The following is a 15,917-nucleotide window of genomic DNA, read 5'->3' as shown; positions in this document are numbered from 1 at the left end:
TAGAGCTACAAACAGCAAATAGATCTTGAGTTCCCAAACTATTATCAGGAGGCCTTTTGGTAGTCTGTAACACTGAAGAAGTATGGAAGAAATGCAGCCAAAACGTGTTCACAAGTGAATTTTTTACAAAATGGATGGTAGGGAACATTTTGAAAAATCTCTGAAGTAAGCCTAGTGGTTATTCCAATTGTGTTTGGCAATATGCATTTGCACATAAAATTTCCAGTTACATTTTTCATTACTACAGCACCTTTTATCAGAGGTAATCAAGGAGTCTTACAAAATACTAACCCCAGTGTGCCAGTTGCAAGTATTTCAAAATCACAAGTTCATGTGGGTGTAGAGTGTTGGAGACCTATATTCACCCTACTGAGTCTGATAAACATGCAAGAGCACACTTGCGATTGTGCCACATGACCCTTATCTGGATTAGGACTCCATGTGCTCCTGAGATGAGGCATGTAAGCACCAAGAAAACTGGGAACCTTGTCCTGGATGAGCAAATGTTCTTTCCTTACCAATGGGCTCCCCGCCAGCTAGCTCACACGCTGTTTATTTAGTGAGCCCAACAGTGTTGCTGTGTTTCTGCCTGTAGATACAGGAGTAGCACTTGATAGTCTGTGGTCTGGGATTTTTTAAAGCTATTCAGACATTATCAAAGGAGGTATTTTTAAAAAAAAACTTAAAAAGAAAAGAAAATTTAACTTTGGCTTTGAGTACTAGTCCCTATACCCATTCACAGCATGGGTGTGGGTACATGCAATTGCTCAAAGTCAGATCCTTTATCAACTGTTGTTGGTTTGCTCAAAATAAAGTCTCCTGAAAGTCTAAGTAAGGACACTGCAGGCAGAGAGGAGTGAGTAATTTTTCATCTTTAAAAGTAAGGAGTATTACAGAAAGACAAGAGTGGACAAACATCAGAGATGAAGGAAGAGATAGGAGCATTTACAATTGGTTAGTAGTTTGCAAACTCTTCTAAAGAGAATTCACTTGAGTTGGTTCCTGAGTACACTTGGGGGACAGAGTATTTTACAGTGATCACCTTCTGCTTAGAGGAAGACAAGGAAGATGGTAGCTTTCATTTTTAGCTCTGGATGGCGACTACAGCAACAAATATCTCAGATATTCAGCAGCAAGATTGGTTTATGCAAGAGGCCAGGACATCTACCAGCACATGGTCTCCCTTGCTGGTAGTCCTTGTCTCTTACAGGGGTTTTGCCATTTTACACGTACACACCTTGGTTAAAGGCGTCTCTCTGTTCAGAAGAGCTGCAGTGTTTGCTGGCTGAAAATGAGCGGTGGATTCAGAGCATTCAGGTGGCATGGGAGTCTCGGCTGGAGGAAGCCCGGGGGGAGTGGGAGCAGCAGTACGCTGCAGTCGCTCAGGTGAGTGATCCAGGAACGCACATTGCAAGCTGCTGACCAATTGCAGATGCTTTAGTCTGTGGTCTTTTAATGACAATGGCCCTTCTTCTTGCCTTTAAGATTCATCGCTCACATGCTTTTCTGCTGACAAGGCCCTGACAAGGCTTTCCAGGGGCTGTTAAGCTTGAGTAAACCAGCAATAATACAGCCCTGTATAGTATTGTTTTAAGGGTCTGCAGTATAATATCAAATATCTCATGAGCTTATATAACAGAATCTTCTGTCTGCTTCTACCACCAAAGTACATTATATTTTTTTGATTTGTATTTTGTGGTTATATGTTATAAGGAATGATTATTGAAATAAAACATGCTAGTGAATGTAACAAGCTGTCAAGGTAGCTCAGACTTGTGTTGTTTCCAAGTCCTTGACAGAGATAACCAAAGATTTTCACTCTTAAATCAGTCGTGAGATAAACACCCTGGAACTTGGGGCAGGTAAGTATTTTTTGACTGTTTTGTAAAATAATACTGCTTTTAATTTTGAAGATGTTTCTTAAAGCAGTCAATGTTAATATGAATTCATTGTCCACTCTGAAGTATTTCAGCAGAAGGCTGATTTATGTAAATGCCATGGGGTGAATGGTGGGCTGCTGTGGAGGAGAGGGCATCTGATGATGGCTTGTTTCATGCAATGCACACCTTCACTAAAAGGCCACATGCTGTTCTCTTTCCAGTTTCCCTTCAAGAATCATTTCTACTGCATTGCACATGGGTCACTGCCAAATGTTAACGGCCAAGTAGATGCCAAGTCTGCAGCTATCATTTGTTTTATGCCAATAGTGAACTTGCATATTCAAAAGCATTTATCTCTGTGCATAGGTATCTTGCATCAATGAAGTTGTTCAAGGAAGTGTTTCCTGTTTCCTCCAGTCACTTCTGCCCCATGCGTGGTTATTCCTGCACGTTGTACTTTGTTGTAGACTTAGCTGTGTGGAGCAAGGTCTGAGTGCTCACACTGTGCCTCATTCTCTGGGATCCCAGTCCTGACAAAATTGCTGATTTTTGCTGTAGCACAAATAATTCATTATAATCACATATGTGGGTCATTTTGCAGAAAGCAGGTCTGGGGATAATTCCAAAATAACTATTTTGTTTTGTTTTAATATTTCGTTGCATAGGAGAAAACTGAACCAATGAAAGAACACAAAGCTTATGCGACTTAATGAGCTTCACGTGCCAAATTGAACACATGCATTTTATTAATCTCACTAAAGGTGAAGGGGGGGCTAACACCATCCAAGTTGTGTGAGCTGTAATTGTAACTGAAACATTAAACCAAGCCTTTTTCACTGATATTTTTTCACTTCATGGTCAGAGTTCCTATGCTTTTCCAATAAACCAGAAGGTGTTTCAGGAATTGGAGACTGCGTACAGATATCAAAATGCAATCTCTTGTTGAGTATTTGGCATTTAGATTTTTTTGAGGATGTCCTTCTACAAGCTGCTTTATAGTGATTACTTTTCTTATACAAAATAAGACATCTATGTATGTTATTAATTGTTACTTCAGGTTTTCAAATGTATCCCACTAAAATAACTTATTTCTGAATTCTTGCTCAGGAGAGACGCATGATGGAAACGTTCCCTTATCTCTTGAATATCAATGAAGACTCCCAGCTTTCATGGGTTCTCAAGCACTTCATTCAGGATGGTAATTTTTTTTTCTTTTTTTAGTCCTGAATACAAACACATGAATACTACTTTCTGTGTCTTAATACTGACATAACAGCGGTGCTGTAGTACTACACTGCGCAGACATTTGAGTTGTGATTATGTTCTTTTTTCCTTAAGCTCTTACCTAGCTTGTCCCCTATAAACTTGTGCTCTGTTTGTTTGAGAACACAGCAGTCTGGAGAATTATACTTTGAGAAGTATTTCTACTGCAAAAGATGTTAAGAGACAATAGGAAAATAAGTGATAAGAAATACCCAGGTCTACTGGATGTCAGTCACTTCTTCCCCAGAAAACTAATGATTTGCAAACGTGAACTTTCATTTTGCAAGCTGACCAGAACTGCAGTTAACAGAAATGGGACCAGAGATTTGTGGATCTGATACATTGTTTCACATGGGAGATTTACACCGGATTTTTTTTTCTGCCATCTGTTTGACAATAACAGATCGCACAGATTTCTAGGGGCTCCCAATGCCTCTGTAATTATTTGTGTGTGCAGTACCAGCAGCTGCATAAAGCAAACCCTTTAGGTACTTCAGGATCCAGGGCTTTGTCTCTAAAGATAGAATAATTTAGTATACTGTCATTTTTTAACTGTAGCACTAGTAGGAAAGATATGTGCTGAGCAAAGCTCCTCAAATTGCTGCAAAAGAGAAGAGGTAAAACTTAATGCAATACCTTAATCATCACCTACCTGTTCTTGTTTAAAGCACATGTAATCCATACTGGAATCTTCATCCTTTTCTAGGTTCTTGCGATGTTGGTCAATCTACCTCAAATGCAATAATCCTAAAGGGCTTAGGGTAAGTATGTTAATTTAAGGAAAACTAGACACCTATGTTCTTGATTCTCTTGTTGTTTGATTTAAAAAAACTTTTTTTTAATTTAAGGAATTTTACTACACTGCATATGCATGGGTTATGGTTATTTTGAACTTTTTATGATGACTGATAAGGGACAGGCTAGAAAGGATAATTGATGAGTTTCTCGTGTTTCTAGAAATTGCCATTTTTCTAATGGTAAAAAATGTGAAGTTAAATGGCAACTCTGGGTTAAAAGTCCAGCTACCTCTTGAATGGCAACCTAAATTTATTATCTTTCAAATTATATCATTTTCTGTGATGATTTTCCAATTAAAAAAAAAGTGAATCACAAGAAAACTTATATCTTTCAGCATTTTGGACAAACACGCTACATTTACAAATGCTGATGGCAAAGTTACGTTAACACCACAAGATAAGTGCAAAGCCATTGTGAATGGTGTGCCCATCACTGGGAAAACAAAGCTACAGCACTTGGTGAGTGTTTTCTTGGGGCGTAAAACCAAAGTCAGAAACAAAAATTCAGAACACCAAAAAAAAATCTGAGGATAAAAAAAACCAGAATGACTCCTGCTCACCATGTCCTGAGGCAGGATCTTACGTGGAGGGAAGGTGAATTTTCTACAAAAATCTTGTAACTTTCAAGAAACAGCATTATCTAGTAGAGGGGGCTATGCACATAGCCTTAAAAAGGTAGGTATCTTGCTGAACACAGGGTGTTTCAGGGAAAGCACAGGTAATCGCGCGTCAAATAGGGATGACCTGTCAGAGCAAGGATGAGGTTTTGATGCCCTGGCAGCATTAGGCAGGACCTGGGGCAGGGGAAGCCCCTGGGGGCAGCAAAACGGTCCCTGTTCAGGGAGCCACCACGCACCCGCCGTGGACACAAGGTGGGGAGCAGAGCTGGGAGCCTGCTGCAGACACCCTGGCATGGTTGAGCCAGGGTGGCACGAAGAGGGGTTGCACAGCTCCTACTGCAGCACCGGAGTCACTGGAGCACGAGCAAGGCGCAAGGGAAGGAGCTGCCCCGCGGGGCTGCCGCGGGCGGAAGGGGGACTGCCCTTCCTGGGACAAACCCTTCCTGCAGATCTGTCTCGCTTGCACTTAACCAGAAAAGCTCCCTGAAAGTGTCTGTCCAGGGAAACCTGGGGTTTGAGTTTAAAAGCTCTTTTGCTCTTTTCTGACAGCCTCTCTTTTGGGAAAAGACAGAGGACTAGGCAGACAGAGCCCACCCTGCAGGTCTGGCCTAGGCAGGATCCCATCTCAAAGGGGAACCTATTTTAGGTGGGTGCCTGTCTTCATTAAAAATACGCAGCCAAGTCTCAAGATATTTCCTCAGACTCAGAATGATTTCTATTACAGATGTGGATGAACCCCGTGCCTCTCTTACAGGAGTGCTAAGTAATTGGTTCTATTTTTATCTGGTCAGCCCAAAATCATGTGTGTAAGTCTGTGATACTGTGAATGTGATAGACCAGAACTGAAGGACATCAAATGAATCATATCAGGGTCCATATTCATCACAAACAAAAGGGATAGTTAATCAGCCCTTCTATCCAGAGGACATTGTAGAAACTATAAGTTACTACTTTGCTTCATAAAGGAAGCTGATATCTCATCTTTCATGGAAGAGAAGTCTATGAAGGGCAATTGAGTATAAAGTTACAGCTTCCTGTTTGGTAAATACCCAGGCTACAGATCTCTGGACACCAGGAAAGATTTCTAGAGATGAAGCAGCTCTGTAGTTTGGCTGGTACAAATACTCCTCTTTGGGAATATCTCTATGAGGACCAGTGTCACAGAGGGGATACTGGGGTAGAAGGATTGTTACTCTGGGTCAGTACATCTGCTTTTATATTCTGGTATTTAGCAGATTTTTCATCTTGAGAAATGGTGCAAATCTCATGTGGTGATAAGCTTCCCTTAACTTTGGTTACCATGTTAATGGCAGCAGTGACTTTTAAGTCTTTCAGCAGTAGCTGCTCTGTGGTGGGCCTTTGTTACCCTGGGTTGACTGCCTCCTTGCCTGTGGGAGCACACAGGTCCTCTCCGTCTCTCAGGCTCACTCCATAATTGCTTCACTTTGCAATTTTACCTGCTCAAGAAGAGTTTGCAAGTACTTTACTATTCTCTGACACTTGACATGTCACCTGCATGAATTTCGCAGCATCTTTTGTTTAACCCTTCAGGATCGTGTTATTTTGGGATCAAACAGTGCTTTCCTGTATGTTGGGCCACCTGCAGAACGAACAGATGAAGACCTGAGCAGATATGATTACGATTTCTTTCAGTCAGAGTTGGCAGCAGCAGAAGGTTTTAGTGTAGATAAACTTGGTAAGCGTTATTGTTTATGTATTGGGTAACAGTCTTCAGTGGTGGCTGATGTTTCATGACACCCTGGACCACTTGCAGGTGACTTCATAAGCTGTGTTTTCCCTTTGCAGTTAGCATGTTGTTCTTGCGGTGGGCTGGAGGCCATGCAGTGCCTTATGAGAAAGCAGCCATGAATCACAACAAATTGCATTTTGCCAACCTAATACATACTATAGAAAAAGATAATAGGTTTCAGTTTGGGGAACCTATTTAATGAAGTTACGTGTTGTTTCATGAAACCAATGGCTTTTCTCAAAACTGGTACATATGTGGGGGTTTTTTACAGTGTTATGTTCACAAAGAGTAAGATGTGTGTTTGCATTATGCCTCAGATTGAGCTGATTGACAGCTGAGATTCTGGAAAATCATTTCAGATTTTATTTCAAACAGACCAAGTTCTTACCAAGATTTCACTTGGTTTTCCTTTAATACTAGAATTGCTTGTTTTATTTAAAAAGGGGAGCAGTAGTTATAAGCTACATTTGAGAAATGACATCAGATTACTTTTTATAGTACATAAACACTCCAAATGAGAAGGTCACATGAAATTGCATGCTGAGCAGTACACATAGACAGTACAGTGTGCTACTGCATGTTTTATTGCCTGAATATTTCTTCCCAAAGAAGTGTCTGGTGGGCACATCACCAGATGTGTGCTCAAATATGCTTTCCCTTTGTTTCACAGTCCCTCTAGCAGCTATCTATATTGGTTTTGTTAATGTGATCATATTAGGTAATAGTGGTACAAAATATAATGATACGTATTTTTTTGCTGTCATCCAAAACATTCCCATTGTTCCTCTAAAATTTGCTCCTTTTTTTCCTCATTTTTTCATCTGCTTATATTTTTTCGTTATATGTTGGGGAAATGCTACCCTCCAGTGCTTTCCTTAAAATTAGGGTTTTGTAGTTCACTTTTCTACCAGCCATTTTAACCTGTTCAGTCCAGAGGGTGAAGTGTTTAGTTTGTGAATATAATATAGACAGTTGAAAGGTCCTGAGAATATTTGCTGTAGGTCTTCTGCATTCAGACACATATCATTCTTAAAGAGTTTGGGTTTGTGTGTGTTGCTTTTTTAATCATGTACTAATCTGCCAGGTGATTTTGAGTTGCTAAATGACTCTTACGTTTCATGTTTCAAATTGCTCCATTTCTATAGCAACATGGAGTAATTATACACCATTGGAGAACTATTAGCATAATCACACCCCTGACTTCAGGCATTTGACTGAGATGCATTTGAGCACCTGTGATAAGAAGCTTTGCATCCTTACCTCAATTCCTGGAGTGGATGAGGGCATGCAGGTGGTTCTCCAAGGACTTTACTTAGATGCCTAAAACTCAATAGCATTGGCATCACTCCTGCAATGAGGGATGCAGCTAGTATGTGCCTGAGCACTGCCATGTAACTAGCTATCATGATATCCCAGGTACACATTCTCCATCTTTCCAAAAAAAGTAATAGCTAGTGATACTCTAAAAAATAAATCTGCACATTAACACCACCATACCAGGGGAAGTTTGTAACTGGTCCTCAACTGCATAACCAAATGCTGTAGGACTTCAGAACAGACTGAGCCAGTTCTTCAAATATACTTAATTGTTTGTATTTAAAATCCAGGTGTCAGCCCGCATTTTTCGACCTGGACTGGTCTGCAGAACCTGAATTCCCTTAAAAACAAACAAACAAAAAAGACCCCCAGAGAGTTAGTGCCTGAACAGTGAAATTCTATTCTAAATGGCATAGGCAGTGCTGTATCAAACTCTGAGGTCGATTGAATCCCGTAGCAGTTTGGGGAAAATTGTTCATGCATTAGGCAGGACAGAAGCTATTTTCTGAAGTATAGTTACTTTCTAATAAGAGCAACTAAACAATCCAGTGTTGAAAAAGGCTAAAACAGGTTGTTGTGAGCAAAGCATGTGTTTCAGCCATAGCTGTTGTTCCTCTCGCTTGTGGGTGTTGTGTGACGTCTGCAGGTCGGGCATCAATGGTGCAGCTCTGCGCTGCTCGTGCCCCCACAGTGTGTGTCGTAGAAATGATGTGGTCGTGTACGCTGGCAAGGTAGCTATTTTAAAGCTGGTTAGTAGAAGGAAGGTAGCATGGGCTAGAAGTATTAAATTGTATTTTGACAGCCCAAAAGCAGCTCCTTAAAGCTACCCAAAAGTTAGATTGCAGTATCTCCCTTTGTTTACCCTCCTACACACCCTTTCTAACAGGTGCCGCCAGCAGTAAGGAGAGCAGAGCAGATCCCGGCATCCTTGCTGTATTCCATGATTATATCAAGCTCATGCCTCTGGTAGCTGAAGTAAATCAGATGAGTGAGGAGCTGAAGAAGGTAGGTAACGCTTCTCCCCCAACTTCTGCAGGTTAAACTTGGTTAGTAAGTTTTTGAACATGAATAAAAATAACTGTAAAAGTCTTTTTCCCAGTACTCTTGCCCTTACTGTTGCTCCATTCCTTTTGTTTTTCCCAGTCTTCCTCACCACCTGACAGGCAGAGAGAAGAGGTAATGTGGTGTGACACAGTTCCTTTTCTGCAGCTCTTCCTTTTTAAGAGTGTTAGGTAAATTCAGTAAACAGAATTGGGGAGTACAGATTGCAGGCAGCACATCAAGGCAGTTGTTCTGTATAAATATGCAAACAATATCTGCCTAAGTGTTTTAGAGGAAGGATGAGAAGTCCAAGAAGGGACAATTCTTCTTCACAGTTGTTCCATAAAATAAGAGTAATGAGATTAATTCAAAGGAAAAATCTAATAGACTATAATAATTTCCCAGCACTTAAATTCCTAAAGGAAAGTGGAAATAAACTGAACAGTATGAAGATTCTTCCTTCTCTCTGTATCCTGATGGAGCTGTAGGTGGTGTGCGACCGGCACACCTTGAATGAGGTAATTATGATGCTCCAGCTAGTGGATGCTAGGATATATTGGCCCTTACTCTCAATAGGTTCTGTGATGCATTCTCCAGCTTTTTTAATGACATGCTCATACCAAAAGTCCAAACAGCCCCATTTCCAGCATTCAGTAGCACAACAGGAAAGCCTCAGAGATGCCTGCCATACCGGTATTTCTTCATTCATAACATTTTGTAGATCTAGAAATTCAGTTGCCTGCTCTGCTGGTTTCTACCTCCTTGTTAAAGGGAGAAGCGAATTTCTTCCATCTGAATGCCCACAGCTAGGAGTGGATACACACCTGTACAGAAAACATTGCATGAGGAGCATGGATGATGGGTAAAGAAACAATTTGCTGACTTCCTTGCAGAAAAATTTCCCAGTGCTATAATGAGCAGAACAATGTTGTATTAATGTAAGAACACAGTTAATGTAGGAGGCTACTGCCTTCTGAAAGAACATTGGAAACTGGGCGTTGTCTGCTTGCGTAAAGACTTTGAGACTATTCATCTGACTTCTTTGTATACTAAATAATAATTGGAAGTCTCAAACCCTCGGAGTACTACGTCAATACAGTGATGGCTAGGGAAGTTAAGGAAGCCTTATTCTAGGTGCATTTCCAAAATTTGACATACTGGAGATGTCAAATTCTAGACATTGCAGAAAGATTATTATGAGAATTTCTTCTATAAACAGTATCACATACAACTAAAAGTATTCGTTTTTAAATTAAAATATTCCCAACTTATGCAGCAAAATGTGTCTTGGCTGTTAATGCGCTTGAGAAACTTTTTGATTTAATAGGACCTCACATTTGAACTGAAGGTGAAAAATCTAGCCTCATCAGACTCCAGAGGATATGATCTACAAAAGGAAATAATAGTAAAAGTGACACACGTAACGACTAATCAGGTAAGAAGGCAGAACCTGAATCAGCTCATATGTTAGGAGGAGGTTGTAAGAAAAAATAAGAAAGGTGCAGGTGACACGCTTATCCTCAAGGCGCACACATGGAACCCTTGCAATTGCTGTCCCTGATGTGACCTAACAAAACCATACTCCTTTTTTGCCCTTCCACTCTCTTTGATGCATTTTTTTATGTGCCACCATACATGAAGTACCCCCACACACACCCCAATACAATCCTATATCTGTTCACTTCTTTAAAAGAGTCCATGTACTGCCTCTAGCCATGCTCCTGGAATATAGGCTTGTGCCTGCCTACAGGAGATCCTTGAGGTATGACATTTCTGCACCTAAAAGAACTGAATCTGCCTTGTCACTTCAGTGTACCATTAGCCACCCTGAGATATTTTCTCTTTCTGTTCCTGTATTTTGAAACAGAGATGCTTCTGGTGAACTAATGCAGGAGGGTTTGATACAAAATTCTTCTTAGAAGGTGTTTAAGTGCAGGAAGGGATGATCAGAGAACCTCACACTAAGGTTCCTTTTTTGCTGAGATTTTATTGATGGTTCCCTGGACTCGCTATAGCACTAGATCAGTTTCATCAGTGCTAAAAACTCTCCGTCATTGAAACCTCCTTCAATTGCAGCTGGTCACAGGCTGCTTAGCAGCAAAGCTTCACCTTTTAAATAATGAAGAAGAGAACTTGTTTTCTCCCTTTCAAAAAGAAAGACTTTTTCAACTACTTGTCTGTTACTAGTTTATTTCCTATCTTTGGGAGAGCCATTGTTGGATAAAGAAAAGCAATTTTACATTTTCACTTCAGATATTTAATAGTTCTGGTTTAGACACTCTCTAAATTGTAACTGTAAATTGTCAGTTTACAGGAACATTTTATAAAGTACTTTATCCTCATTTTGGTCTAGTGTATTTGCCGCAAATGATGTCCATTAGTCTTTCAAACGATTGCGGCTGCAACATGCAATGGCACTTTTTTGTTAAAAGATTCCCAGCTCTTCTTTGTGTTGTTGATAATAGACAAGCTTCCGTTGTGTGCTGTTTAAAAATAAAGAAACCAGAAACATAAGAGGAAGCCTTAAGAAATAAACCAAATGATTTATTTACATTATTCAGTGGTATTTTCTTTGCTACTGGTTGTAAGAATGAATTTTATTGAAGCTGTAAACAAGAAAAGATCTGGGAAAGAGGGTTTTTTTAAATGTAGAAGAAATATATTAACTAGCAATACTGGACTGGGAGAAAATGAACATAAAAGGTAGTTAACTGTGTTTTAAGAAATCCTTACAATCTCCACTCTACCAGATAAATGATCTTTCACTGGAGCACAGACTTAAAACCCACCCTTCTCTATTGTAAATGAATGCTCCAAACACTGGTCTGTAAAATTAATCTTCTCTTTCCTTTCCTCCATGCTTTGGTGTTTGTATAAACTTTGAGAGAGTTTGGTCAGAAGAACAATTTATCATGTGTTTTAAATATGAAATTCCAAGAGCTGCGAATTACTTCAGTCAGTATGAAAGGCTGAAGGAACTGAGTTTTGTTTGCTCTAGAAAAGAGGTGACCAAGTCCTCCTGCGCATTAAAGACTGTCGCAAAGAGGATGATGATCAGCAATTCTCCAGAGCCCACAAGAAAGACTAGAAGTAATAGTCTTCATTTGGCAAAAAGAAGGTTAGATATTAGGAATGGCTGTTAAAATGAAAATATAGATTTTCAGAAGGTTATGTAGCACGAACTAGACCAATTCATTTCATCACTTCTCTGCTTCCATAGGTGTGGGTATGGTCAAAGGCCAAGTTCATTAATAGGAAGTTCCTAATGGAAGAGCTTTACCAGCGTTTTCAGGAAGGCGAGGACACACGTGTGAACCAGGACAGTGATCCATTCTGGGACCCGGTGGAGGTTGTTCATTTGGGGTCTGCTCACATCTGGCTTCAGTCACTGGCATACTGCGTGCAGCTAGAGGAGCAGACCGAGGTTCTGAATTCGGAGGGGCTGGAGGAGGCTGTCGTGCTAATAAACCTGTCTCCGTGCTCCAGAGACAGGAGGTAAATGGTCATGATCTCTGTACTGGAGAGTTGTTGGTTATTCTTTTTTAAGGGAATTCAGGAAGTTCACTTGTTGAAATGCTTGACTGGCAAAGAAGGCTGGGAATGCTGAGCAAAATGTGAAAAGGGGAAATGTTTAGAGATCTTGCTGGTATAACTGGGAGCAGGGATCAGTTCCAGCATCACTAGATGAGACCCATGAGCAGTCAGTCCTGATTTCTGCCTATGCTGAACCACTATGCAGAGCCCCAGGAATTGTGTATTTTTCAAGCTGTCAGCCTGGCTGAACAAACAGCTCTGGCAAACTGCTTTTGTCCTTCTCGCCCCCTGATGGAGTTGGCACCTGATGGGTAGTTGTCCTCCTGCAGTTGCTGAAATGGTGTTGGTATACCAGTTGCTTCTGCTCCTGTTCCTTGGTCTCTTTCTTCATAGCTAGACATCTTTGTAAGGTTGGGACATTACAGTAAGTTTGTTTTAGTTGCGGTCAACACAGAAGCTCACTAGTTTGAGGAAGAAAATGATTATATAATAAAGTGGATTCAGTTTAGTCCTTCTCTATTTTGAAGGATTTCTGTCTCCCTATTTTTTCTGCACTCCATTCTTCTCAATTTTTTGGCCTTTTCTATGGACATCTTTATGTCATCCTCCCTGCATCTTGTTTTTTCTCTCAAGCGCTGCTGTTCTCACTCCAGTAACATCTGATAGTGAAGGTTACCTGGCTTCTGTCCTAATTTTGCTATCTTGGAGTTCTGCAGCAAAAAGAAAGCAAACCATCTTTAGAAAACTCGTTTTGTTTGCCAATAATTATTAATTATCAAAACGTGCATGTCGTGTAAAAGCAGGTCTCCTCTCTGGCCCCAGTATCCTCCTCAGTTGTGTTGTCATCCTACTTTCTTGTTGGTTGCGGACCTGGGTCAAATACATTGTGCTGTTCTTTCTGCATTTGTAGAATCCTTGGGGAAGACGATATGATCATTGATCCTTTGGAGCTGCTGGGAAGAAGGGTTGATTTCCAGATTCACATCGTAGAGTGCCTTGGAGTCAAATGGCTGCAAGATGCTGTGGGAAGAGGCATCCAGATAGGGTACTGTGTTGCAGCAGTTCCCTGTCTCCCCAGAATATGCCCACTTCGTGTTTCTGGTGAAATCGAGAGCAGTTTTAGCGTTACCCCTGTGGAAGTCATAAGACTGCAAAAAAACATTATCTGTTTTGCTTGTGTCTTTAAGCTATAGCAAGAATTTAATTTTGAATCTTTGACACTATAGGAGATACGTAGTGTCCTCCCACAAATATTACTGTAATTTTTAAAGCTCTATGTTGAGCAAGGATATTCATGAATTCTTTTGCTCTCCACAAAGGTATGGGGGAGGAGTGGAGTCTGAGAAATGTCCCATGGATTAGCAAATAGGCAAAAGCTCCAAGTCTCAGAATAAAAAACAGAGCTATGAATAATTTCAAGCTGTTTGTGCAAGTGCATTTTTGACAACATGCCAAACTGCTGTTGTCAATGGAATAAATACTAAAAATGAATAAAGCACACTAATATTTTCACATATCATGTGTGTGCTGTGGGACTGCATAAGGCATTTGAGCAGGAAAGAACAGCTGACCTTGAAATGGCACAGCCATTGTTTTTGCTCACCTTTTGTGTCTGTTAAAATAGCACTTTAAGAAAATGGATTGGTTTTTCATTAATTTTTTATGCTTACGCTTTATCTCTTTAGGTATAGAGTTTATGATCTTCCGCGGTCCTTATATACAAAGCCTGTCTGGAAAAATGTGAATCCAAAGATAGAAGAAACAGTCCACTTTTCAGCTCTAAATGCATCCTATGAATTTTTGAATTATTTACAGAAAAACGCTTTAATTGTTGATTTGTGGGGACTTCAAGGTATTTCTTTCCATGATTTTCATTTTATATTTCATAGGCCTCTTCAGTGATGGGTTGTAGATAGACTCAAACTGTATTGCTGCATCATTATAGATATAAAACTGTTTGCCTGTATGATGAACTATGAATAGTTTAGTTGTTCAAACTCTTCAGTACAGTCAGTATGTGAAAAATTCATTAGTGGCTTCCTGATGTAATTTTTAAATGAAGATGTTATCCTAAACCTCACCAAGCTGTACATCACTTAATGCTAGAAGCAGGCTCTGTGGAAAAAGTTTTGCTTTATATTCAGGCAGCATATTGAATGTGGTGGTCCATACTTCAAAAACATTGCTGCAGGAAGGCCTAATGCATCCCCGCAAAGGACAGCAACACTACTCCATTTGTTTTCTGGTGGGGAAACTGAAGGAAAGACAGATTGGGTAATTTGGCCTGAAGGCACAAATCAAGTTGCCAGCAAGTACAAGAAACTTGTGTGCAGGCTGGACTGTGCTTTAGCCATAACCGGGGGGTGATGGTAAGGAAGGGGGGTGGGGGAATGCCTTTTTCCATCTGAACCCCTCAGCATCCTGCCGAGGGACCTGAGCTCTGTGCCCATCTGCGGGGAGCAGTAAGGTGGCCATGCAGGCAGCCCCTCTGGCAGCTGGCTGCGGGGTGCTGCTGGGGGGACACCAGCTCGGTCCTGGCCACCCTCTTCCCTGGTCCTTCTCCCTACTTTTCCTCCTCCTCCTTGCGTGAGGAGCACCCATGAAATGTTAGGGCTCCCTGGGTCACCCTGGGCACTCAAGGCCCCGTGGCTCAGGAGCTGCTGCTGGCACTGTGCACAGAGCTGGTGCACATGCCCACGGGGCCTAAGGGGCGCCTGCACAGGGGTCGTAACAGCACGACTGGCAGAGAGTCACAGCCACAGCAGCTCCCTGGAAAGAGGGCGTGGGCTGAGCAGCTTGGGAGTTTGCTGCACCACTGGTTAGAGACCTCTCCTCACTCTTTACCTCCCTCCCTAAGTTACATAGGGACCAGTAAGTTACCAAGGTTCTCATTAGCATTACATGCTGGACTACTGAATGCCCTAGCCATAGAAGTTATTCACAGTGGCATATGGTGCACATGTAAGTATCTCTGTGCGATGGACTTGTAGTTGCTGGGAACTATTCAGTAGACTCAAAAAAAAAAAAAAATCATTTTATTTTTCCAGCTCTTGATGTGGGTGTAATATATGAAAAAAAAAATGTGGTTTGTCTCTGGTACTGTTCACAATGCACTTTTCAAAAAAGACTACTGTTTCTATTGTCAGCTTTATGTGGCAGTTCAGTACGAAAGAATCAACAGGTGTTTGGCAGTCAGGGTGGTCCAGAACATGCCAGGACAGGACAGGACTGTAATTTATGCATTTGCTGTCACTTGGGCTTCACATTAACATTTGCCAGTATCTGAGATCCTATGGAGCTCTTTCAGTGGCAAACAGGATGAAAGGACAAAATGTAGGGGAGGAGCACAAAAACCTGTGATGTATCTATATATCTATATATAATACAGATATCTAGTTGGAAAACTAAAATTGATGAGTAGAGTAGGATCTCCTTTTCAGGATAAACCTTAGACATAGAGAGTTATAAGAATGGTGTTGTCAGAATTAAAATCACCATATAGTATTCTCCAAGGTAATTTGTTAATTTCTCTGTTACAGTTAATTGCTGTGAATACTTTAAGAAAATAATATAGCACACATCTGCAATGAAGTTCATTATACAAATACTGCATTTGGTTGAAGTTTCAAAAAAGGTTATTTCTGTCACAAACAAGGAGTTTTGGAAAGAGACGGTGTTTATTTCCACTTTAAATATTGAATACAGTGTACGTTAA

At 40.7% G+C, this 15,917-nt stretch overlaps 1 protein-coding gene across 1 annotated transcript in view; it reads left to right on the top strand.

Annotated features, from left to right (window-relative positions):
- The window catches only part of LOC112984630 (kinesin-like protein KIF28), a 33,697-nt gene that overhangs the window by 14,046 nt on the left and 3,734 nt on the right, over positions 1-15,917 (top strand). Inside the window, exons 10-19 of the mRNA XM_064510177.1 lie at positions 1,211-1,386; positions 2,988-3,078; positions 3,850-3,904; positions 4,276-4,399; positions 6,112-6,256; positions 8,514-8,632; positions 9,996-10,103; positions 11,889-12,163; positions 13,113-13,247; positions 13,888-14,054. Coding sequence (XP_064366247.1) covers positions 1,211-1,386; positions 2,988-3,078; positions 3,850-3,904; positions 4,276-4,399; positions 6,112-6,256; positions 8,514-8,632; positions 9,996-10,103; positions 11,889-12,163; positions 13,113-13,247; positions 13,888-14,054 — 1,395 coding nt within the window. The remainder of the gene's footprint in view (positions 1-1,210; positions 1,387-2,987; positions 3,079-3,849; positions 3,905-4,275; positions 4,400-6,111; positions 6,257-8,513; positions 8,633-9,995; positions 10,104-11,888; positions 12,164-13,112; positions 13,248-13,887; positions 14,055-15,917) is intronic.

The sequence above is a fragment of the Dromaius novaehollandiae genome, chromosome 3 (assembly GCF_036370855.1).
Source record: "Dromaius novaehollandiae isolate bDroNov1 chromosome 3, bDroNov1.hap1, whole genome shotgun sequence".
NCBI classification, from domain to species: Eukaryota; Metazoa; Chordata; class Aves; order Casuariiformes; family Dromaiidae; genus Dromaius; species Dromaius novaehollandiae.
The sequence above is the reverse complement of the archived record's forward strand: the minus strand, read 5'-3'. Positions and strand labels throughout refer to the sequence as shown.